This window comes from Hevea brasiliensis, chromosome 1 (genome assembly GCF_030052815.1).
Source record: "Hevea brasiliensis isolate MT/VB/25A 57/8 chromosome 1, ASM3005281v1, whole genome shotgun sequence".
NCBI classification, from domain to species: domain Eukaryota; kingdom Viridiplantae; phylum Streptophyta; class Magnoliopsida; order Malpighiales; family Euphorbiaceae; genus Hevea; species Hevea brasiliensis.
In genome coordinates this window covers 117,761,202-117,788,079 of record NC_079493.1, presented here as the reverse complement: position 1 = coordinate 117,788,079, position 26,878 = coordinate 117,761,202, and the positions used below count along the sequence as shown (strand labels likewise).

Genomic DNA, 26,878 nt, shown 5'->3' with positions numbered 1-26,878 from the left:
CCTGTCAGGCAAAGCTCATGATAAATTACAGTTTGGAACCTTTGATGAAAGAAGTTATATTGGTAATCATGGTCTCTGTGGACCATTCATTCATAGCTTTGACATTGTTGAAGAACCATCAACATCAACTTCCAATGAAGAGAAAGATGAGGATGCAATAGACATGGTTTGGTTTTATTGGAGTTTTTCAATGTCCTATGTTACAGTTCTATTAGGGTTAACAGTGGTCCTTTGCATTGACAGACATTGGCAAATGGCATATACAGGATCAAAGCAAATGCATTCTTGTTCATGTCCTTCCAAATTTGTATATGCTTATATTCTAAATTCCTAATTTTTCTAAATGCATTATATTCTATATATTTCATTTTTATTTATTTATGAAAATATAATATTATTCATGTTTAAGAAATTAATTATAGATAATTTAGTCATTTAATGAAATAAAAAAAAAGCTGAATTGTATAAAATTTTAAAGTGTGAATAAGCATATTCTAAAATTGTAATCGTCGTAAGTTCAAATTTTAATTATTTTTAATTAATTTTTATTTATAAATTTTAAATAGTTCATAAATAAATAAAATTTTCTTTTAAACCTAACCTAAGTGTGTTTAATTGTAAATTTATATATCCTTTTTTTTTATTTGAATTAGCAAGCTGGTTGGGTGGACAAGTTTAGATTATTTTGAATTGGATGTCATTCGTATCTCATTTATTTATTAGATCACTATATAAAATAAATTCAGATTAAATTTGAATCAACTTCTAAGTTACAAATAATTTCAAGTCATGAGATTAATTTTTATCAATAAAATTAATTTTTATTAATTTTTTTTAATCTAAAATTTAGATAAATTGAACTAACACTTCATCAAAATTATTATAATGAGACTAAATAGTTTGACTTAAAAAGTTATTTATTTATCTCTATATATTTTTAGAGACAAATAATTATTTATCCTATTTACCGTTGTCACTAAATGTAATTAGAGACAGATATAGAGATAAATATATATTTAAAACTGATTTAATTTTAAGAAATAAATATATTTGTCTATATTAATAACTTTCAGAGATAAATATATTTGTCTATATTAATAATTTATGGAGACAAAAATATTATCTTCATTTTCATTTTAACAAACTATATTATTTGTCTTTAAATCTATTTTTAAAAATAAATTAAATTGACTTTAATTGTCTATACTAAAATTTTTAAATTTACTTTTAAAATTAAATAAATTTATCTCTAATAATATTTTCTAAAAATAAATTATCTTGTCATTATATATATTAATTTCTTTATATCATTAATTATTAATATAAATTCATTTATTTACCTTTAATAATATAATATTTATTTACTATTATAATTTAAATGAAATTTATTTAAATTATTACTAAAAATAATAAATATTATTTAAAATAAATAAATATAATTTTAAAAAATAAATCATAACTAGCGGCTTTGATATTTAGACCCCACTTTTTACTTAGAAGTATCAAAAGAAGATGATTGTCTTTTATATGAAAACTATTACCTCTCAAGTCCTTTAAAAAATGATGTGGGATATCACTTTCTTTTTTTTTTTTTTATAAATTATTATTTTCTTAATTTATAATTTAGAATTTAACTTTTCAATTCATCATATAAATATTTTATTGTAATAAAGAATTAATAACATATTATATTATATAATCAAATTTTATTATATTTATTATAGTACTTATATATTTTTAAGTACAATTTTAATTAAAAAAAGTAATTAAAAAAATAAATATATTAATATACATATAATTAATAAATTCAAATAATCAAAATATTTGTAGTTTGATGGTAAAAGTGTTTTTATCAAATTTTTTAGTTTTTTTTTAAGAAATTAATAACACTATTGTTAGCTCAATGATTAATAATAATATATTGATTAAAAGCTTTAATTATATAGATTAAAAGAAAAATATAATTTCTTTAGTTTAATATATACAAACATAATATACAACATAAGTATATATGTATATGTATTTTAGTGACAAATTAAAAAAAAAAAAACCGTAAAACTTCTTATATAAATAAAGTTAATTTTAATGAATTAGAAATAAATAATATAAAATTTAGGAACTAATAAGTTTTGCTCAAAAAATTAATTATTAAAAATAAATAATTATATAATTAGAGACTAATAAAATTTTATTTACAAAAATTAGTTATTAAAAACAAATAATATAATATTTAAAAACTGATAAATTTTTATCTCAAAAAATAATTATTAAAAATAAATAATATAATATTTAAAGACTAATAAAATTTTACCTCAAATAATAATATTAATAATAAATATCTTATTTGTCTTCTTTAATACACATTATTGTAGTAGTGTAATCCAAATTTTTTGAGTCAGGTCTTTCGAGCCATCCAAGTAATTCTAAATTAAATCTTTAATTATGTGAATTATTCAGATTTTGTACATAAAGAAATGAGTTACAGGTCAGATTGAATCTGACGGATTTATTATTAGGTTGAATCAAAGTTTTCTGCTTTTAGTTTGAATATATACAATTTTCTTAGATGAAATATTTTATTAAAAAATACTTAAGTTTAAATAAAAAATTAATAATAAGATATAATATATTATTATATAATTTTAATTCGCACGTTATATCTTTAAAGGTATTATATTTTTCTTTTAGTCTAGTTTGATTCAGTGGTTAAATACATATAATTAATTGATAAATATTAGATTCGAGTACCCACTTTTCTAATCTAAATAATAGATTTGAGCCAAAAGAAGAACTCTTCGTATCCCTATATAAAATTTATTTTTAGAATTTTAATATTTTAACATGAAATAACTCACAACTCTATTAATAATTTAAATGAATATATAATTCAAAATAAGTTGAACTCAAATGACAACTTGCATTTCTTTTGCGTGCAATCTAATTTTTCAAATAAGAGGGGCGACCTTATGTCACATTTTTCAAAAATGTATTGATGTAAACGTATTGACTAGTGTTAATTAGTTGGAGTCTTCTTCAATGGACAATTATTTTAATAATGCAAAACTGATAGCATTAAAACATAGTTGAATATTGCACAATAATTGATTATTTTGTCATGATCGTTCACAAAGTCTTCCGAAATAAATTTATATAGAAATAAAAGACGTGATTGATGTTAGTGAATAAAAAAAATCAAGGCAAAAACAAATTAGAGTCAAATAAGTTCTTGTTAATTTAGTTAATCTATTTAAGCCCTCTGACAATTACTTTTAGAGTCAAAAAATTAAAAATTTAAGTCAAAAGAGGTTTATTCTCTATCACGTGACTTACACATAATGAATGTATGTTTAGTTGACATCCATTTTGTTATATAACCTAAGAACTAAATTCTTTAATACCCTCTCACTTGATCTCTCAGTATTTTGAAGATCAGAATATATGGCAGTGTGAAAAAAGCTTTGCATTGATTAGAGATATAGTTTCGTCATCGTCATCAACAGGATCGAAAGAAGCTACATGACTTAATTCTATCAATAGAAGGTAAATAATTGAAAATATGGTGTTGTGCAATGTTTTTGCCATTCAACATGTCCAGTGCTGAACTTAGTGCATTTCGGCATACTCCATGCTAAATTCAAAAGAGAAGCTTAAGGCGTTGCACGATCTAGTGATGTTGGGCATGTTGGAGCACGTTTGACCGAGCACACATAGCATCAAGTGGGAATTTGTAAAAGCAAATTTTTGATTCATAGGATTTTAAATGATCAACTAAATTGATAAAATTTATTTGACTAGTAATTATCAGGAGGAATTATTAGGTGCACCCGGTGCACATACACCCTCTCTTACAGTCTGTGGGATCTACTCTCTATATTATAGAAAGAGCCCACTTTCTGTGAGAGAGGGAGCACTATTTTTTAGTGCTCCCCGTATACCTAATAATTAGCCAATTATCAGGGGCTTAAAAGAATCAATTATATTGATGAGGGTTTTTGCCAAAAATCAAATATAAAAGGCATGTGGCCTGGCTGCAGTCATAAAGAGTAAAAAGATTTCTCCAATGGAGTTGGCCCTGGTGAAGTGCTTTATGCTATGTTTAGTCATTATCCTGCTTCGAGGCAAAGGACACAATGGTTGCAATAAAGTGGAGAGAATGGCTCTCTTAGAATTCAAGTCATCTCTTTATAAACCACAACGTCATGGTCGTATTCCTAACTTCCTCCTCCCCTCTTGGATAGATGATCCGCAGAGTGATTGCTGTAGCTGGGAGGGAGTCACGTGCAACCATACCACAAGTCACGTGATCGAGCTCTCCTTGGACAACGCTTATCATGATCTTCCCTTTTTCTCGTTGTCGCTATTGAATATGTCCATGTTCCAGCCACTGAAAGAGCTCAGAATCCTTAATTTATCTTACAATGGATTTGATGCTGGTAATCTTTTAGCTTCAGTCATAATATATGGATCTAAAATGGAAAGTTTCTTCCATTGATTACAAATTGTTGATTCCAACAGGTTCTGAAAGCTTGGCAAGACTGGAAAAGCTAGAGATTTTGGATCTTAGCTATAACAGCTTGGATGAAAGCATCATGCCATCACTGGGTGGACTCACTTCCCTTAAGAAACTAATTCTATCACAAAACGTGTTTGGTATCTATCCTAAACAAGGTATTTCTAATTTATCATAATCGTTTACGCCTGCATATATACCAAATCTATGATCATATCATGGTAATTGTATGCTCTCTTTGTTCCATTAATTGAATCCTCTGTTGGCTAGCTTAATGTCAAGGTTTTGTTTGAAGTTGAAGGGCACCAACATTTTTGGCCTTCTTTCACGCATTTCCTTACAGGTTTCCCAAATTTATCAAATCTGAGCGGGCTGGAGTATCTAGATATAAGGGGAAATTACGTTCAGAAAGTCAGTTTCAGGTTATTGGGTAGACTATCATCTCTCAAATATCTAGATCTCTCTTCCAATTCCTTGGAAGGGCCTCTTCCTCTCCATGGTATGTCTATGGGACTTGCCAATTTCTCTGACTACTGACTTAGAATCCTACTAAATTGATTTGTTATTAATTTTAATTTCTTATTGACTTCATTCTTTATTTTGTCCAGAAATTTCTAATTTAAGCAAGTTGGAGCTGCTTATTTTGGAAGATAATTCACTCAATGGAACTTTGTGAGTCCAAGGTTTAATTTCCTTAATTTACAACAACTTGGTTAAAATTTCATTTAAATTTTGACTACTTAACATTTTCTTATTTATTTATTTATTTATTTATTTATTTATTTTTTCATGCCTCTGCTTGTAGATTTGAAAAGTTTTGCAAACTTACAAATTTTAGATCTGGGTATAAATGAATTGGATGGGAGCATTCTTCCTGGTATGAAATTAGTACTCTCTAGTCTCTACTTTGAAACATTAATTGTGATATACTTGCATTTACGAATGATTAAGGATATTATTTACTTATATATATATATCAAATTCAACTTCATATTTCATGTTTTATAATATTAATTATCACAAAAAAATACATATATATAAAACTTAATTTGTCTTTAATTATAAGTGGAGATATGTAACTTAATATTAGTTTTTATTATTTTTAATCATAAATACATCAAATTATTAATTATTAATTATATGATTAAATCACCTTTTAATCATCAAATATACCTTTTAGTTAAAAACTATATAATTGAAAAATATATATGAGATAGTAGAATTTACTTGTTAAGATATATATTATGAAGTGATTTAGTTTATATATTTGTTATTTCATGAGATTGAATTATGGCTCACTTAAAATGTTAGGTGTAATCCAAATAAAATTACATTAACTATCTTATTTTTATATTTTTAAAAAATTTTAATTGTAATCTATAAAATTTTTATAAACAACAATTATTATATTAAAATTAAATTTATGTTTAATATTTATTATTGTCAATCAAAATTTAAACCGTTAAAAATTTTATGTTATCCTACAAAGTTTTAACTTTAAAGAGTTAAATAAAAATATAATAAAAAAATTTTCCCTAAAACTCAAAGCTGCATAATTTTGTACTTTTTAACTTGGATTACATTAACTCCAACCCATATTATATTTGTTGATTTGTTGTTATTTTATAATTTAGACAGAAATATTCTATGACTTATTATAGATGTTTGGTATTAACTTATATTTTTATTTGAGAATTGTTAGTTTAATTTTAATATTTTCTCTTGAATAAATCAATATATTTATGTTACTTAATATTTTATTTTGATATTAATATTATTATTTTAATATTAGTACTATTGTTTTTATTAATATTTTGACATTAGAAATATATAATTATTTTTATTCTTTAAAAGAAATACAATAATACTACAATTTTGAGTATAAGAATCAAGAATTGAATTAAATCATAATAGGAATCAAAACTACAATTGAATCAAAACTAAAAGCACTTAAAATCGAATTGAAATTCGAATCTCATTATAGTTTCAGAAAATGAAAAAACCGAAATTTGATTCAAGTTTTAATTCTTACAAAGAATCAAATTGAAATTAGGATAGAATCGAAACTGTACATAATAAATTTTTCTTATTCTTTTTCTAATATGGATTCTAATAATGCTAGATATATAACTTATGTTAACAACTCTCACTATATTTGATTAGTGATAGATTTATTAATAAAGGCATACATTAAACATGAACGCATTAAAAAACTAATAAATTAACTACTTTTTGAAAAGGAAGTAGATTATTATTTGAAATGTATACAAAAATATTTTTATAAAATGAGAGACATAAAAATTCTTATTATTTTACTTTTATCATTAATTAATTAATTAAATTTTATATAATAATAATAATAATAATAATAATAATAATAATAATAATAATAATAATAATACACTATAACAAATCTAGGATTTAATAACACTTTTTAAATATCATTTTATACATGATGTGAAAGTAATAAATAACACAAAAGATAACATATTTAAACATCAAAATAACATATGAAATAATAAATATATATAACATCGTATATAATAATATTGTAAATTAATGTGAAATTATTGTTAAAAACTTTAAATTACGAGTTTTATATACATCATTAGATAATTATTGATAATTTTTATTAATAATATATTTTAAATTTTTAACAGCATATTAAGCACACTGTTAAAATCTAGATTTGTTATAATGGTAATAATAATAACATCATCCGGATAATTTCATTTGAATATATACTAAAGTTGAATCCCTTCACCCATTTTATTCATCGAAATTGCTACTCCAAAATTGGCTATTAGGGATTTGTTTCACTCTCCCTTTTTTAAATTAAAAATATTAGATAGATTAGCATTAAACCAAAGCACAGCATAATATTGACCAAAATAAAAGAACCAAAGGGACCCGCAGCCCAAATCCAAATACAAAGTAGGCCGCTTCAAAGTCTACAGTATTCAAGCGTAACATAAAATAGGCTCAAGGCCTTACTCAATCAAACTCGCTGCTAGAACCCAATCCAAGGAGAAGACCTGCTGCGTTCTCCCCTAACCCGATTTGAGGAGAAGCCCTAGTTGCGATCAATCATCCTGCGACTTCAGTATCCAAAGAAGGCCAAAATGGGGAAGATGACCTCTCTACATCAGATTTCAAGCCTACTGAAGCTCAAAGAGGCCACAAAATAGACACCCTAGCCAAGTCAAGCATCTCAGTTGCTTTGTCACAGACAACTCAAGGACCAAACTTCGCATCTCCGAGGGGCAATATAGCAGGGCTCTTGACGTCTCAATGTCCTTTAGACTTTAAGGGATGAGTTGCTTAGGACAAGCAATAGAAAAGTCCACAGTGATACCATACCCAAACATCATAACCCCTAGAGTAGACCACATAAATTACTACCATCGAAACCCACATCGGCACCTGCATCTAGTAGGAACCACAGCTAAAGGTTTCCTTGATCTTCCTCTCCAAGAAAAGCACGACCTGCAACCCGAAACAAGCAAAACCAGATATTTACACCGCCACCTGAGAGCACTGAAGAAGAAAATCCACCATTGAGCATAGAGGAGAGCCGCCCCCTGTTCGGATGGGGCAGGGGACAGTTGAGAACACTGGTAGAAGAAAGAGATAGTAACCAAAGAGGCTTCTTTTTTTTTTTTTTTTTTTTTTAACTACGATTTATTTCACACTCTCATTCTCCTAAATTTCCTCCCTCGGACTTTTTTCATTTGCTCTGCATTTATATACTCTCTCTCTGTTTTTGCTCTGCGCATCTCTGCTGCAGTTGCAGTCGTTACATAACTAGTGTTGAGTTGCGCGCAGCCCGCAACCACGGATTCTTATCACTATGGTATCCTTATCAAGAAATTCAGCTGATTGCTAGGTAGTGAAGTTTGAGTTGAAAAACGCATTGTCAGGGAGAAAAGAAATTATAATACAAATATATACACTATAACGATTATTATATGCATCTTTTATTAATCCCCGTATAGGTATATGCATTCTTGTTAAGCAACAGTGTAAATATATTATGTGGATTTTAGTGAAATGAAATTCATTCACTTTCTTTGACAAAAAAAAAAAATTCATTCACTTTCAAAAATTCTTAACCAGTAAAAAAATCTCAGCATATTATAATTTTATAATCATAATTTAGATAATATATGTCATATGCAAATTTGATGGGCAGATTTAATTTTTGCAGGACTTTGTGCATTAAATAGACTTCAGGAGGTAGATCTCAGTTACAATAAATTTGAAGGTTCCCTTCCTCCATGCCTCCAAAATTTGACATCCCTTAGAGTGTTAGATCTCTCGCAAAACAAGTTCAATGGAAATGTTTCGTCATATGTGATAGCTGGTCTGAGGTCCCTCGAATACATTGATCTAAGTCATAACCAATTTATGGGTTCATTCTCATTCAGCTCATTTGGCAATCATTCCAAGCTGGACGTAGTAAAATTCGTAAGTGACAATGACAAGTTTGAAATAGAAACTGAAGATGCAGTTTGGGTTCCAAATTTTCAATTGAAGGTCCTTGTACTGTCTAACTGCAATCTGAACAAGAAAATTCCTCAGTTTCTTCTTCACCAGTGGCAACTGAAAGTAATTGATCTCTCTCACAATAAGTTGAAAGAAAGATTTCCTGCTTGGTTACTTGCAAATAATACTAGACTTGAATTCCTGAGTCTCAGGAACAACTCCTTGATAGGTCAGTTTCACATACAGGCCTATCCTTTGGAGAAAGCTATTCATGTGGATCTCTCAGACAATCAAATTGAAGGGCAGCTGCAAGAAAATGTTGGAAAACAATTTCCTCATTTAATATCTCTTAATTTATCCAAAAATGCTTTTGAAGGTAGTCTTCCTGCTTCCATTTGTGATATTACAAACTTGAAGGAGTTGGACCTTTCTTTCAACAATTTCTCTGGGGAAGTAGGATTTACTGCACGTTGCACCAATTTGGATGTTTTAGACTTATCCAACAACAACTTTCATGGGGAATTTTTCTCAACTCATTACCAATGGAGTGTGTTGGAGGCCTTGCGGTTGAGTGACAACAAATTTACAGGAAGTCTGACAAATATAAAATCATTCAAATCATTTTCACTGTCTTTATTTGACATCAGTAACAATTACATGTCAGGGAAGATTCCCAGATGGATTGGTAACTTGACATGGCTGCAGATACTTGATATGCGGAACAACTCTTTTGAAGGAGAGCTTACTTGTGAGCCATTTTCTGTTACGTATTTAGATCTATCTCATAACTTTCTTTCGGGATCACTACCTTCTTGCTCGAACACAGGAAATTTAGAGCAAATACATCTGCAAGAGAACAACTTCACAGGATCACTGCCAGAGGCCTTGCTCAATTCATCTAATCTATTGGCATTGAATGTTAGAGATAACAGGTTGTCTGGAAAAATTCCCAACATGATTGCTGAACTTTCCAATTTAAGGGTTCTTCTATTGGGAGGAAACAATTTGAGTGGCTCTATTCCAAAGCAATTGTGTCAGTTGCAAAACATAAGCTTAATGGATCTTTCGAGCAACGCTTTTTCTGGGTCAATACCCCGCTGCTTCTACAATATCACCTTTGGGAAGATGAGGCCTAATTATCAGTCGATTGCTGAAACGTCAATTTACCTGCCATTTTGGACTTGGATATATGTTTATCCAAATAAACACTATGCAGGCACGGAAGAAGGCATGTTGAATGGTAGCTCCATTTTACGAGTTGAAATTGAGTTTGTCACGAAAAATAGACGAGGCACCTACAGGGGTGAGATTCTCAATTACTTGTCGGGGCTGGACTTATCATGCAATAACCTGATAGGTGAAATCCCGCCTGAACTAGGAAATTTATCGTGGATTCATGCCCTGAATTTGTCTCACAATCAATTGACAGGTCCAGTTCCAAGGACTTTTGCAAAGCTAACTCAAATAGAAAGCTTGGACCTTTCTCACAACAGTTTGAGTGGAGAAATACCGTCAGAGCTTACTGATCTATTCTTTTTATCAGTCTTCTCGGTGGCTTACAACAACTTATCGGGAAGGATTCCAGATATGAAAGCTCAATTCAGTACCTTCGACAATAGTAGTTATGAAGGCAATCCATTTTTATTTGGACCACCATTACAGAACTGTGATGGTGATAATGGATTACATTTGTGGCCAATAGGGTTGCCACATGAAGCAGACAGAAAATGGTATGAGATTGACCATGTGGTCTTCTTTGCAAGTTTCTCAGTATCTTTTATTGTGTTTTTCTTGGGAGTGCTTACTCTACTATATATCAATCCATACTGGCGACGAAGGGTTTTTTATCACGGCGAAGAACTTGTGCTTTCATGTTATTATTTTATTTATGATACTACAGTTAAGTTAGGAGCTCTACTACGCCGCTAGTCGCTGTTCTTTTTGCTTTTCTTTTGGTTTTGATGTTTTTTAAAGTAATCACGCACGACATGGTCTTATTTCCATTTGTAATAGCTGGTCGAATTTAGAGAGCTTTCTTTGTGGCATTTTGTCGAACAGTTGAACTCTTTCTCTCTGTTGCGTTTTTTCTTAGAGCTGTGGACTTCTCTCTGGACCTAGTTTTCTCTAATGAAAATTTTAAAAATATTATTATTATTATTATTATTATTATTATTATTATTAAAAGAGTCTTATTAACGCATTATTTTATGAAAAGAAAGCTTAAATTATTCTATTGGATTGTTAGCGCAGTGACAATTAATAAGCAAATATAAAGAATGCGTGAAATTTCTTACAATAATTTCACAAATGGCTAAAATAGAAATAGAAAATAAGTAAAGAAAATGCATACCAGCAATAATCAAGATTAATATATAGCTAAGTTACGATATGTTATTATTACTTTTTGTATAATATTATATTATTACTTGTATAATATTTTATTTTAAGTGATTTCCTCATTTGTATCATTAATGGTGGTTGATTCAAAAACCATTTAGAGGTAACGCTTGTTATAACTGAAGTTCACTTATGAATTAAGGACAACAAATTCGAGTATATGAAGTCTTTCATTTATATTTTTTCATGGCAAGTTACACACGTGATTTACAACATTTTCATTTTTAGCATTATGTGATTTATCACACAATTTGAAAGTCAAGTTGGTTAAATCTAGAGAGTGTTTTGTTTGATTCACAGGTCAATCAAATCTACTTATAAGTAAATAGTCACTATTTGATTTGATTTATAAGTTAAAAAAAAATACTTAAAATAAGTCAAAAGTCATAAGTAAAGTACATTTTATTTATAACTTATTTTAAATTCATCCTTTAACTAAGTAAAATATTATATTATCCTAATAATTTTTAAAAATATCAATATTATCCTCATTCTAACAACCATAACACTTAATCATATATCCTTTTTGATTATTTGACAAATTAAGTTCATTTTAATCACTTTTTAAACTAAACACTTAAATTATTTAAATGTTAATTTTAAATAATTTTACTAAATAATTAACTATTTATTTTTAAATAAGTAAAAAAATACATTTTTAATTAAAAGTTAAAAATAAATACTTTAGCTAAACACCCTCCTATAAATTAAAGAATGATCCTAAGACTTCACAAAAACCCCAAGTAGTGACTGTTGTTTAAAAGCCACAAGTTGTCACTGCTATTTGAAAATCAGATAAATTTTGTTCCTCTTTTGATAATATATTTAAATTATTTTAAGATAGCTGTATCTTGTGATTAGTACAATAATAATTTTAATATATGTTCTGGAAAAGAAAATAATATTTATAGAAATTTAGGAGAGAAAAATATAACTTAATTTTAGACTTAAAAGTAAAGATTTAAAACTAAGCTTCAAACTATTCCTATTCTTCTTTAGCAGGTCTTTTCTCAACTACTACTCCTATTCTTCACATGGTATCAAATCAAGACTTTCATGTTCACAAATACCAGAGAAAAATAATATAGTTCAATTAAATAATAATAATAATAATAATAATAATAATAATAATAATATAGGAAAGAAAGAATGCACCAAGGTCAAACTCTAAGCAAAAACTCCCTCTTGCATTCCTACTTTCACCCTTCTCCCCTCCATCTTTGCGCATTGATTCCAACACATCTTTAACTTGAGAACAGAAACTTTCATGCGATTTTCTTTCAAAAAAGTTGTAATATTTTCATTTTCTTTTTTGTCATTTGAAATTTAAGGAAGAAAAAAGGGATGATCTACAATATGGTTTAGTGGATGTAAATTCATAAATTTTAAAAGCTTTTGTTCGGCTCATAAAAATAATTTCAAATTTTTAATTTAAAATTTATTATTTGGATGGTTAATTAATTATTTATTTCAATTTATAATAAATTTTATATAATTACTAAAGTTTAAAGGCTTAAATTATATATTTTTAATTAATTTGAGATTTTAATTAATTAAAAACTTTTTTACATAAATTTTTTTTTATATTATGAATTGATCATAATTATAGTTTACTTTTTATTTTAGTGATCAAAATAACATTTAATATATTCATTTATAATATTTTTATTTATAAAAATATATAGATATTTTTTATTCTTGGCATTTATCTGTGCGACTATTGCTCGTAAACCAAAAATGGGTAAAAGTAGGTTGGAACATAAACGTCATGAAAACAAAAGAGCCAGGTTGGCGTGGACCAAGTTAAACCAAACAAAACTTCCCTACTTGCTTCCCGACAAAATTACTTAGGAGGTGTTTGATTTATTTATTGGGTGAAGTTGATAGCTGATAGATATCTAAATAGATAAATTATAGTGTTTGACAAGTTAAAAAAAATAGAGCTGATAGTTGATGGACAACTGATATGATACCCATCAGCTGTAGTTTGTATCAACTCTATTTTTAGAGCTGTTTTTCATCAGCTAATAGCTGATTTGATTTTATTTTTTAGTTTGACAATATTATCTTTTTCTATTTAATTTAAAAATTAATATTATTAATATTTTTATTTTTTATTTATAATTTTAATATTTTAATTAACGTATTTTAACTTTATTAAAATATTTTTTATTAATAACATAAAATATAAAATATTTATTTATATCTAAAAACTTAAAATTAATTATAAATTTTTCTATTAACAATAATAATTATTTTATTATTTTATCTATATTTTTAAAATTATTTAATTATCTTAAAAAATAATTATTTTCTTATTTTAATAATAAAATAAATGATATAATATAAAAGATTAATAATTATATATTTATTTAAATAATATAATATATTAATTAAATAATTATATATTTAATTTAATAATAAAATAAATAATATAATATAATAAATTTATAATTTTATATTTATTTAAATAATAAAATAAATTATATGATGTATATCCTTATTAATCGTTTCACGTATCAATAGTAACATTTAAATATAATTTTACCAAACACTTAACATAAAACAACTATTATCAGTTATCAGTTATCAGCTATGAACTAACAGTAATAGCTATCAACTAACAGCTATCAGTTGTATTCAACAGTTAAATCAAACAGGCCCTTAATCCCCACACCATCCTTCTACCCCTCCCCTTCTTTCATTTATTTATTTTCTAATTTGCTAATTTCACTCCAATTATTGATCCCTTATAGTTCTATTGATTTTCATTTTAAAGTATGTGATTCACTTTTTAATAAAATAGTATTTTGAAATTTACACTATTAAGAAAAGATATTTTTCTATCTGATCTTCATTAAATCTTAGCTAACGTAGACTAAATGAACTAACGGGGACTGAATCGACTGATGTGAATTACTTGTAATAGTTACTTGTAATTAGTGAAAATAGTTTTAAAAAAATAATCAGTACTTGTAATATAATTTTAAAAATATTTTACAATTCAGTTAATTAAACTCACTAAATCATAGATAAATAAATAAATAAATTATGGCAATGTTTGATTTAGAATAACAAGTTAGAACAATGAAATTGATACTCAATCATTGAAAGTCGTTAACGTGTCACATTACGCAACTTAATTCACTTATTAGCAAGTTAATGAAATGATTATGAAAAGTAATTACAATTCTGTAGTAATAAGTTTAACTTCACGACATCACAATTATTAGTTTAGTTTTTTTCATGGCAGTTCTAACATCAAAAATATGTAATTCTCAAAAAAAAAAAAAAATCGAAAATATGTATATTAATTCTAAAATAAATATGCATAATAACTTTTTTATGTTAAATTTTGGACTAATAATTGAATATTTATAATTAGTAATTGAATTATATCTATGTTAGCATTTTTATTCTTACAAATGAAGCAGTAATCTCAAAGTATTAAAATTTTTTAAAAGGCTTAATAATAATAAAAACAATTAAATATTTGTTTTCTTTTGTAATTATAGTCAGCAATTTCTTTAGTAATTTTAATTCATATAAAAAATTTATTACAAAATTAGTTGTAAATCAATATATAATTTTAATGATTGATCTCTCAAATTTTAATGATTAATCTATTAAATTTTTAACTTTTATTTTAATTGTAACAAATGGCTCGAAAATTGCATACCGTAAGCTTAAAGTTTCCAAGAGTGATGAGTTTGGAACTCTCCAAGAAAAAGCAGGCCACAAGCTGTTCTATATGAACAGCTGGCTTTTTTCTTCACTTAGCATCAACTTTTCTTCAAGTCGTCGGGGCACAGTATTCCTGCTCCTCAATTTTGTAGAAGTCAGTTTAAATGATTTTTCGTAGAAAGCATTATTGGAAATGGGTGTCTTCAAAAGAAGACCTTTACTTGACAAGACAACTACTTAAAATTAAATATTTATATTAAAATTAACTTAATAAATATATGAATAACAATGTATATAAATATTTAAATAAAAATTATTCTCTCTATCCTATTTTAATAACTTTTTAAATTTTTTTAATAATTAAAAAAATAATTAAATAATATCATTTTGATTAGAAAAAACTAATAATTGAATAAAGTATTTTATAGCATTATTGAAATGTAAAAAAATAAGAAAAGATAAATATATTAACAATAATAATACACAGGGTAAAATTAAAAAATAATTAATATTTTTTTATTTTCTAAAATAATAAATAAAATGAGATTTTTTTTTAATTATCTATTATAATGGAATGAATAGAATATTAAAATTTTTTTTTATAAAGTATATTTAAAATTAATTAATGAAATTACTGTTGAATTACACCATTTATTAAATATTAAATTTAAATTAAATAGTAAAAATTAATTTTATTAAATTTGGCCACAATACAAATATTTAACCAGTTTTATATATAATAGATGAATAAAAAAGTCGTATACATCATGGCTCGACGTTTTTGGACAGTTGATAAATGGGCTTTTTCCAGATTCTTGGGCCTAAGTTGAGAGAAGCCCATCTTGAGTGGACCGAATCCCTCAGATACGAAGCTGACAAAATGGTAGCATAAGCCCTTCAGCCTCTGCTAACTTACTCCATCTCTTCTCACTACAAAAATCCTTTCATTTCTTTATTATTTCACTGTTACATTTGTAATATCAATGGTTAATTTTAATTTTACCTATTTGTAATCATTGTTATATATATTTTTTAATAATTACAGAAACTTAGTGAGGTTTTTAATTTCGTCCGTCAAGAATCCCTACGTTGATCTTCAGCCAATGGTAAGTTTTCAACCAAATTTTTATAAAAAAAATGCCATTTTTTTTTGTCTTTCTCCTTCGTAATTAGGGACAGAACTACTCAAGTGTTGGAGGTATAAATAAATTTAGTTTTTTTTTAATTACTGTTTGACTTTCAAAATTTTTAAAATTCAAATTTTATCTATAAATTTTAGTGTATTTATAAAAAGATTATTATTTTTCCCTTTAATATTTTTATATTCTTTGCAACCTCTACACTTTTATATGAATTTTATTCATATTTTTATATTATTTAATTTTGATCTTTTAATATTTTTTATTTTTTATTTTAATCTCCATGTTGGCTCCCTAAATATAAATTTTTGGTTTTGTCCCCTGTTCACAATGTGCCTTTTAGAATTGAGTTAAATGGATCCATTTTATTAACTTTTTTTTTATATATTATATTTTTTTTTTCATATTCTATTGGGATAAATTAATAGATGTTGAAAACTATGATCATTCTTAGCAAATTTTGTTGAGTGCATGCCAAATTATTTCACCATTATTATTTTGTTAAATTATAGTTGATTTAAGGTTTCAATATCAGATGTTTGATTCGCTGGATTTTTACATATTAATCACACACCATTCTTGATTCTTCCTTAAATACCTATAACATTGATGTTGGTCTTCATTGTTCTATTTTTGGATATAAGCTAAAGTTGAGGAAGAGTTTAGGCTTCGTCCGTGTCCCGTCCATGTCTCTTCTGCGTGGGCTTGTCGTCAATGATATTTCTAAGTTTTGAAAATACATTCCATAAAGATTTGGCTTTCCAATTAAGAGGGGAAATTTCAAAGTAAATGATCGGGTGATTTCGTTTTTTTAGGGAATTTGATCTTGTTGGCTATGGTTTTGGTCGCTGGATTTTTGTATTTGGTGGTATTGGATATGGTGTTTATGTAGGTTGTGAGGACTAGAGCTGAGATTTTTTTTTTTTTTTTACACTAGGGTATTTTTTAATATCCATTTTACTATTCATTGAAAATTAATCTTTTTAGGTTCGTGATTATTTCTTTTAACAATACTTTCTCTTAGAATCGACTCTGAATTCTTTTCGTAAACTTTATCACCATATCCAATATTTGAAAGATCATTTTTATTAACTCATAAGTTAGGCTCTAACTTATGATTTTTGTACGGATATCATACTTATAATATGACATTTCTGTGTTTCCATTGGTTAATATTATTTTTTTTTACTGTTAAAATTGACACATTTTCAATTAAATAATGCTTAATACAACTATTATAGGTTTTTTCCGATGGAAAATATTAGTGGGATCAAGTTGAGATGCAGATGGGCTAAGCTTTGGAATTTGGGGTTGGGGGCCCAGTTAAAAGTAAGTGGGCATCCTTAATTTTATTGGGCAACTGATGGCTGGAATAATGATAAATTTCCTTGAAAATACCCAGAATTGATGTCTCAAAGTTTCCAAATAAATATAAGACAATTCAACCTAAAAGTCTAAATTTAAGTTATTTTTTATTATAATTAAATGTTTTTATTTTGAATAATAAAATTTAAATTTTAAATTTGAGAAAAATTAAATTTGAGAAAATTAAACATATTAGGTGATCACTCCTTTTCGTTAAAAAATAATGAAAGAAATCGGATCCTATTAAGGAGATGAGGTACATGGAAATTAGGGCTAGATATTGACTAAATACATAACCAAATGACCGCTTGCTTTAATACTCATGAAAAGTCTTTCAGACATAAATATCATCATATTTGAAAGAAACTTATTTCCTTGCAAAGACTGGAAAAAAAAAAAAAAATTATAAGTCCACTGGTGATTCGCTTACAATTGGTTTAGTTTTCATCATCAGTGACGCTGATGACCCACTCCACACACACACACACACATGCTTTCAGGCAACTTTCTGATCCACTTTCTTTTATTGGTCCAAAACGAGTGGCGTACTTTCAATCAATTTTGTGATCCAACCTCCTTTATTGGTCCACATCAAGTGGCGTGGTGATTCGCTTACAATTGGTTTAGTTTTCATCATCAGTGACGCTAATGACCCACTCCACACACACACACACACACACACATGCTTTCAGGTAACTTTCTGATCCACTTTCTTTTATTGGTCCACAACGAGTGGCGTACTTTCAATCAATTTTGTGATCCAACCTCCTTTATTGGTCCACATCAAGTGGCGTGGTGATTCGCTTACAATTGGTTTAGTTTTCATCATCAGTGACGCTAATGACCCACTCCACACACACACACACACACACACATGCTTTCAGACAACTTTCTGATCCACTTTCTTTTATTGGTCCACAACGAGTGGCGTACTTTCAATCAATTTTGTGATCCAACCTCCTTTATTGGTCCACATCAAGTGGCGTGGTTAAAGTCCTGCAAAATTTAAAACCAACGCTCTCAAAAGAAAACTTGTTTCCATACAAAGACTAAAAAAAAAAAAATTTCACTATTAATTCATTTATTATTAATTAAATTTTCATTATACGTGATGCTAGTGGCTAAGATTTCATAGTTTCTAAAAATTTTAGTGTTTTATATATATATATATAGCTTCCGGATAACTTTATAATCTACTTTCTTTTATTGGTCTATATTGAGTGATTGAGTTAAAATCCTTAAGAATTTAAAATCATCATACTCAAAAGAAAATTTATTTCCTTGCAAAAACTACAAAAAATTCCAAATCAACTGCTAGTTTTTTATTATGCGCGACGCTAATGGTTAACACTTCATAATTTTTAAAAATTTTAATGTTATATATATATATATATATATATATATATAGCTTCCCAATAACTTCGTGATCTACCTTCTTTCATTGGTCATTTGCCGAGTGATTGGGTTAAAGTCATCAAGAATTTAAAACTATCATACTCAAAAGAAAACTTGTTTCTTGTAAAGACTATAAAAAAATTCTAATTCCACTATTAATTCACTTATTATTGGTTAAATTTTCATTATTCGTTATGTTAACAGTTAACACTTCATAGTATCTAAAAATTTTATATAACACTAAAATTTTAAATCCACTACTTGTTGACTTATTATTGGTTAAATTTTCATTATACATGATGCCAACAGCTAACACTCCATAGTTTCTAAAAATTTGAGTATTTTATATATACATATATATCTTCTAGTTAATTTCATAATCCATCTTTTTTTTTTTATTGGCCTATACCAAGTAACTGAACTAAAGTCCTCTAAAATTTAAAACCATCACACTCAAAAAAAAAAAAAAATTATTTCTTTGCAAAGGCTAAAAAGAAATTCCGAATCCATAGCTAGTTTGTTTATAGTTTTTCTTATTAGCATTATTGCGCTTAAATGACTGCTTGCTTTTATTCTTTGTCAAGACTTCTTTTATCTATAAAATAATCAGCATATTTACATGTAAAATATTAAATTATTTCACACATGTTTACTAATTTGATGCAATATACCGAATTCATTCATTTAATTTTTTAGATTTATATATAATTTTAATATATTAATGTAATATTATTATATCTTTATGTCTATTGATAAAATTCTATTTAATTTAAAATATATTAAAAAATCATGAAAGATCAAAAGAAAAAAAATTATCTACAAATAAGTCTATTTTTTTTTAATTTGACGTGTTTATTAAAAAAATCATATAATATTGTTCTCTTATATTAATAATTTTCTGTTTTAAAATATATTTATATTGTTTATTAAGTCAAGGTATAATTCTTTTAAAAAATGACTTCTATTTAATTTGTTTTTTGTTATTCTTTTAACCTTTTTTTGTTAAATTTTTTATTTTATGTGTATTTTTATATTATTATAGTTAATATAAAAATAAATAAATAAATATATATATAATTCTTTTAAAATATATTAAAAAATTATGAAAGCTCAAAAGAAAAAAATTATCTCCAATTTTTTTTTTAATTTAATGTGTTTATTAAGAAGTGATATAATTTTTTTTTCTTGTAGAATATGTTAATATTATTTATTAAGTTAAGGTAGAATTCTATTAGAAAAGGACTTCAAATTTCAACATCAAATGGGATTAATTAACTTTTTTTAAAAAAATTTAATTTTGACAGTTTTATTTTCTTTAAATATTTTTAATAGTAAAAATAATATTAGAAACTAAATTTCAATATGAGATAAAGGTAAATGTAGAATGGATAAGTTATTCATCCAATAGAAAATACCTTAGCATTATTATTGATGCTTAACTAACTATTAGAGCTTAGAAACATTATGGTAGAGTTATCTTTGACAACGTTTAAAAAAATTTTTCAAATCAATCAATCAATAATATAAAGTTTAGCATAACAAGCCACATGCCAATTTTTTTTTTTTAACAAATGGCTTCTTAATTTTAAAATCTGTCATGTTAAAAATATTGAATAATTTAGCATTATATATTTATTAAGTTTAATTATTATCAACATCGACTAGCAAGTGGACAAAGCACATTAACTATATGAAGGTGTCTTTTCACCTCCTTTATAATGAGGGGTAGAACTAAGGTTAAAAATTTTTTAAATTAAAATTTTATCTGTAAATTTTAGTATATTTTTAAAAAGTTATTATTTTCTTTACAAAATTTTTAAAATTAAAATTTTTTATATAAATTTTAGAATTTTTTTTTTTAAAAAAAGTATTGTTTTTAATTTTCAAATTAAATGAATGGGTTATTCCCTTTCTATTGGGAATTTGATCTTCTTGGCCATGGTTTTGGAGGCTGAATTTTTGTTTTTAATGATATCGGTTATGGTGTTTAGGTGGGTCAATTGGGAGGACTAGAGGAACGGATTTGGGAGGCCATTTTTATTAACTTAAAATATTATAAGTTATGCTTATTATTTTTGTACGAATATCATACTAAAATATAACATTTCTATGTTTATATTGGGTAATATTATTTTCTTACTATTAAAATTGCCACACTTTCAATTAAATAATGCTTAATACAACAATTATAGGTTTATTCTGATGGAAATTATTAGTGGGATGAAGTTGAGATGCAGATGGGCTAAGCTTTCGAATTTGGAGTTGGGGGTTCAGTTAAAAGTAAATGGGCATCCTTAATTTTGTTGGACGACTGATGGTTAGACTAATGATATGTATACAATTTCCTGGAAATTACTCAAAATTGATGTCTCAAACTTTCCTAACAAATATAAGCCAATTGAACCTTAAAGTATAAATTTACGTTATTAACGTTTTAATTTTGAAGTTCAGCTTTTAAATATATTAAAATTATAGTTAAAGGGAAAAAATTAAATATATTAGGTGATATCACTCCTTTTTGTTGGAAAATAATGATGAAAATCGGATCTTATTAAGGGGTGAGGTACATGACTGCTTACTGTAATACTCCCATGAAAAGTCCTCCAGAATTTAAAACCATCCCACTCAAAAGAAAACTTATTTTTTTTGCAAAGACTAAAAAAAATTCTAAATGTATTGCTTGTTCGCCCATCATTGGTCAAGTTTTCATTATAGGTAAGGCTAAAATATTATTGTTGATGACACAAAATATAATAAGAATATATATATATATATATATATATAAACTTTTAGGCAACTTTGTGGTCCACCTTTTTTAATTGGTCTGCATCGAGTGATTAGGTAGTGATTGGGTTAAAATCCTTCAAAATTAAAAATTATCACACTCAAAAGAAAACTTATTTCCTTGCAAAAACTAGAAAACGAAAATTTCGAGTCCACTGCTAGTTTGCTTATTATTGATTAAGTTTTCATTATAACAATAACAGTTAACACTCCATAATTTAAGAAAAAATTATTCTTATATATATATATATATATATATATATATATATATATATATATATATATATATATATATATATATATTGTACGTCCTGTTAGCTATAATGAGCTTAATTTTGATGATAACAAAACTTAATGAAATATGCATTAACCTATTGTGCATAAGTATTTGAAGTGATTTTATAGGTCATAATATGCAAAGACATTGATGGAAGGACTATTCTATTGATATGACTGATATAAAAAGAGATTATCATCTTGTATAACACAAGACAAATCAAAGTCCATGAAGAAATATGATAGAAACTAAGTTCTTAGGTCCATTGTACAATATTGGAGAATTTATGCCATTTAAGACCTAAAATCAATTTTATTTTTAGATTTAAGAGTTTTGAAAGTGTTTTTATATCATTTCTAAGGTTTTTGAATGGTCAAAATAATTTTTACAACCTTCATTCAAAAACTCAAAATTTCAAAATTTAAATCAGACAGTAGCGAAATTAGTTAACCCGTTGCGAAAATTAGTTAACTAGTTTTGATGTCTAAATTCTCTGTCTTACAAAACTAGTTAACTGGTAAAAATTTTAGTTAATTATTTTTATGATCTGACCTAACTCAACTCTGCTGCACAACTTTCTAAGTAATAACGGCTAGTTTTTTAAAAATTGAAGAGCCGTTAGACACACTCTCCAGCAGACGTTTTTTACAATGAAAAGTATCTATAAAAGGCATCATTTACTACAATTCTAACTAATGAAAGTGCTATTATTTATTGTGAATTTATTGTGGTATTTTTAAAGCTTTCATTCAAATACTCTTGAGCTTGAGTGGCAAATCTTCTCTCTCAATTTTTTAGCATTTAATTTTGTATCTGAGAGTTATTGAGAGTGATTTCATCCACTCCAAAACCTATTTAAGGTTGTGTAAGTGTGAGGACACACTTGTGGAAGGTTTTCAAGCACCTTGTGAAGCTTGTGGTCTTTTGTGGGAAACAAAGATGTTGTAAAGGTTCTCAAGCACCTAGGAAGCTTGCTGAGATTGTAAAGGCTTTGAATCTTGCCTATTGAAAAGATCAAATAGTAGAGTGACTCTCAAAGTGGGACTTTGGGAAGAGTGGATGTAGGCTAAGAGAGCCGAACCACTATAAACATTGTGTTTGATTCTCTTCTTCCCTTAACTCTTTAATTTTCAGCACTTTGATTCTCTGATTATATATTGAATGTGTTGAGAATTTATTTTATTGAGTTAATACTGAGGTTGAACAATTAAACTTGCAAACTCTGAGTTTTATGTGAGCAAATACACTTGATATTATGTAATTATTTTGTGTATGAGCTGGTATTTGTGCATAACTTGATTGATTACTTAAATTACATCCTAGGAACAGAGTTATACACATACATAGAAGTGCAAAGCCACAATTTTTCATTAAGTCTTGAGCAAGGACTGAAAAATTGCCTAAAGTGTCCAATTCACCCCCCCTCTTGGTCACTTTCTTTGGGATAACAAATTGGTATCAGAGTTTGTCTCTCTTGCTTGAGGTTTAAACATCTTAGAGAGATCCTACAATGGCTGGCACATCTAACACAGCTGGTATCCCTGCACCTTTAGCTGAAGGACACTCTATCACTAGACCACCTTTGTTTAATGGTTCTAATTATTCTTTCTGGAAAGTGAGGATGAGAAACTTTATTCAATCTGTTGATATTGAAGCATGGCAAAGAATTGTTAAAGGTCCTAAAATTCCATTAGAATTGCATGCTGATGGTTATAGAGAAAAACTAGAAGATGAATATAATGAACTTGATTGGAAGAAAGTTTCTTCAAATGCTAAAGCTTTAAACATTCTTCATTGTGCACTTGATGCAACTGAGTATAATCATATTTCAGGTTGTACATCTGCAAAAGAAGTGTGGGATAAACTTGAAGTCACATATGAAGAGACTAATCAAGTGAAGGAATCAAAAGCAAATAGGCTTGTTTGGGAATATGAACTATTTGAGATGAAACCTGGAGAAACCATTTCAGAAATGAGCATAAGATTTACTGATCTGGTGAATGTTCTCAAAGCTCTTGAAAAAGAATTCACTGAAGAAGAGTTAGTCAAGAAAGTCTTGAGGTCACTACCTAAATCATGGGAAACAAAAGTTACAGTGATCTTTGACACCAAAGATTTCTCCAAATTCACTTATGATGAGCTGATTGGTTCTCTTATTGCTCATGAAATGCTTTATGACAAGATCAAGAGCAATGTAGATGATGAAAAGAAAAAGAGAGGAATTGCCTTAAAGTCAAGCCAAGAGGATGAATTAAGGAAACTATAGCTTTTAAGACTGCCTCAAGTGACAGCTCCAATAGTTCAAGTGATGAAGATGATCTTGCCATGATTACAAGAAGATTCAAGAAAGCATTCAAAAAGGGAGGTTCGAAATATAAGAAATTTCCAAAGAAGTATTCTCCCAAAGGTGAAACAAGCAAGGATCAAAGTGAGATTAAATGCTTTGAATGCAACAAACCTGGTCACATCAAGCCAAATTGTCCTAAACTGAAAAAGAAGAATTCAAAGGACAAGAGCAAGAAAGCTTTGCTTGCTGGCTGGATGGACAATGATGATTCCTTAAGTGATAACTCTAGTGACAAGGAGGTTGCACACATTTGTCTCATGGCTCTAGAAGAGGATAAACCAGAAAGCTCCCAACAAAGAGAAATCAACACTGAGGTAAATAATTCTGACTCTCTTAGTATTGAGGATTATGAAGATGCATTTGCTAAATTATATGAAGAATACAAAGTTTATAAGGAAAAATGTTATGCTTTAAACAAAGAAATTGCTTCCTTAAGAGCTGAAAATGATTCTATGAGCATTATTGTACAAGAAAATAAGTTTTATAAAAATCAAATGCTCTTGTTTGATGAGTTGAATAAGGAGTTAGAAGATTCAAAAACTACCTGTGAAAAACTCATTGAGAAAAACAGGATTTTAGAAACTAAGGTGGAATCTTTGACAAATGATTTAGCTAAATTCACAAATGGCACACAAATTCTTGATACGTTACTTGGTTCTCAAAGATTATCAAATCAAAAATCTAGTCTTGGTTATGATGGATTCATGCACTATGGAAAATACAAAAATTTCTTTGTGAAAGCTTCATCTCATTTATTATCAAATGTTATTTGCTTCTATTGTAACCAAAATGGTCATATGGTTAGTCATTGTCCCATAAGGAAAGTTTCCTCAAAAGTAAAAAGGATATGGGTGCCTAAAGGAACAATTCCTAATGTCTCTAACCCCCAAGGACCTAAACTTGCTTGGGCAACTAAGAAATAGTCAATTAATTTCAGGTATGTCTTAGAAGCAAGCAAGAGAGTGAACAATGGTATGTTGATAATGCTTGCTCAAGACACATGACTGGAGACAAAGAAAAATTCTCAAACCTTACCTTGAAAAGTGGTGGACATGTGAGATTTGGTGACAAAGGCAAAGCTTACATCATTGGAAGTGGCTCTATTGGGAAAAATCCAAGCATAAAGGATGTCGCATTAGTTGAAGGTTTGAAATCCAATCTTCTTAGTGTAAGTCAACTATGTGATAAAGGTTACAAAATTATTTTTAATTCTACACATTGTGAGATTAGAAGTTTGCATAATGATCATACATTATTCATTGCACCTAGAACTGAAAATGTATATTTGCTTGACTTGAATGTTATTGAAAATGGAAATGAAAGATGTCTTGTATCTCTTGAAGAAGGTAGTCTTGGTCATGCTAGCATACATGTGATTTCAAAACTTTTAAGATAGGACCTTGTTAAAGGTTTGCCAAAAATTAACTTTAAAAAAGATCATGTTTGCAAGCCTTGTTCTCTTGGGAAACAAACCAAAGTTTCTTTCAAATTAAAAAATGTTGTTTCAACATCTAGACCTCTTGAGTTATTACATCTTGATTTGTTTGGTCCTATTACACCTATAAGTCTTGGTGGTAAAGTGTATACTTTGGTCATAGTAGATGATTACACTAGGTATACATGGACATATTTTCTTGCACATAAGGATGAAACTTTTAGTGTATTTATATCTTTTTGTAAGAAAGTACAAAGTGAAAAAGGCTTATCCATTTCCTCCATTAGAAGTGATCATGGGAGAGAGTTTGAAAACTAATCTTTTGATGAATTTTGTTCAAATAATGACATTTTTCATAACTTTTCAGCTCCTAGAACCCCACAATAAAATGGAGTTGTAGAGAGGGAAAACAAAACTTTGCAAGAAATTGCAAGAACAATGCTTAGTGAACACAGTCTTCCAAAATACTTTTGGGCAGAAGCTATAAACACTGCTTGCTATATCTTGAATAGAGCAATGATTAGGCCAGTGTTAAAGAAAACCTCTTATGAATTATGGAAAGGGAGGAAGCCTAACATTTCTTACTTTTGTGCATTTGGTTGTAAGTGTTACATTTTGAACAACAAAAAAGGATAACCTCAAAAAGTTTGATGTAAAATCAGATGAAGGTATTTTTCTAGGATATTCAATGCATAGCAAAGCTTATAGAGTCTTTAATAGGAGAATTTTGTTAGTTGAGGAAACCATTCATGTTGTATTTGATGAAACTAACAACTTCTTAGAAAGAAAGATTGTTTGTGATGATGATGAATTAGGTAAAATTTTTGGAAGAAAAAGGGATAATACTCAAAAGCAACAAAGTCAACCTATTGAGCCCCAAAGTGCAATTGGGAATGATATTGTCAATGAAAATGCTAATGAGAAAGATCAAGAAGGTAATCAAGAAGTATTGCTTAATATTGAAGAACTCCAAATTGATGAACCACATCATGATGACCTACCTCAAGAATGGAGATATCATAGAGATCATCCAAAGGAGGATATAATTAATAGCCCTTAA

The 26,878-nt window shown here is 27.5% G+C and overlaps 2 protein-coding genes across 2 annotated transcripts; both read left to right on the top strand.

The window, feature by feature from the left end:
- The first annotated feature begins 4,052 nt into the window (after positions 1-4,052).
- On the top strand, positions 4,053-17,121 carry LOC131183760 (receptor-like protein 8). The gene is made up of 5 exons (XM_058154258.1): positions 4,053-4,433; positions 4,516-4,668; positions 4,854-5,009; positions 8,718-10,725; positions 17,031-17,121. Exons 1-5 carry the CDS (start codon positions 4,061-4,063, stop codon positions 17,119-17,121), a joined length of 2,781 nt encoding a protein of 926 aa, XP_058010241.1. The 5' UTR covers positions 4,053-4,060.
- Positions 17,122-24,361: 7,240 nt separating this feature from the next.
- LOC131183758 (uncharacterized) lies at positions 24,362-26,878 on the top strand. The gene is made up of 3 exons (XM_058154255.1): positions 24,362-25,183; positions 25,321-25,551; positions 26,450-26,878. Exons 1-3 carry the CDS (start codon positions 24,362-24,364, stop codon positions 26,876-26,878), a joined length of 1,482 nt encoding a protein of 493 aa, XP_058010238.1.

Excerpts from the sequence above, each read along its gene's own strand:
- LOC131183760 (XM_058154258.1), top strand. The coding sequence starts at position 4,061 with ATGGAGTTGGCCCTGGTGAAGTGCTTTATGCTATGTTTAGTCATTATC. Across the intron at positions 4,434-4,515 it reads TTACAATGGATTTGATGCTG|GTTCTGAAAGCTTGGCAAGA; the intron begins GTAATCTTTTAG and ends TGATTCCAACAG. Across the intron at positions 10,726-17,030 it reads CATGAAGCAGACAGAAAATG|GGAATTTGATCTTGTTGGCT; the intron begins GTATGAGATTGA and ends TCGTTTTTTTAG.
- LOC131183758 (XM_058154255.1), top strand. The coding sequence starts at position 24,362 with ATGATTACAAGAAGATTCAAGAAAGCATTCAAAAAGGGAGGTTCGAAA. Across the intron at positions 25,184-25,320 it reads GTAACCAAAATGGTCATATG|GTATGTCTTAGAAGCAAGCA; the intron begins GTTAGTCATTGT and ends AATTAATTTCAG. Across the intron at positions 25,552-26,449 it reads TGAAATCCAATCTTCTTAGT|GATAACCTCAAAAAGTTTGA; the intron begins GTAAGTCAACTA and ends ACAACAAAAAAG.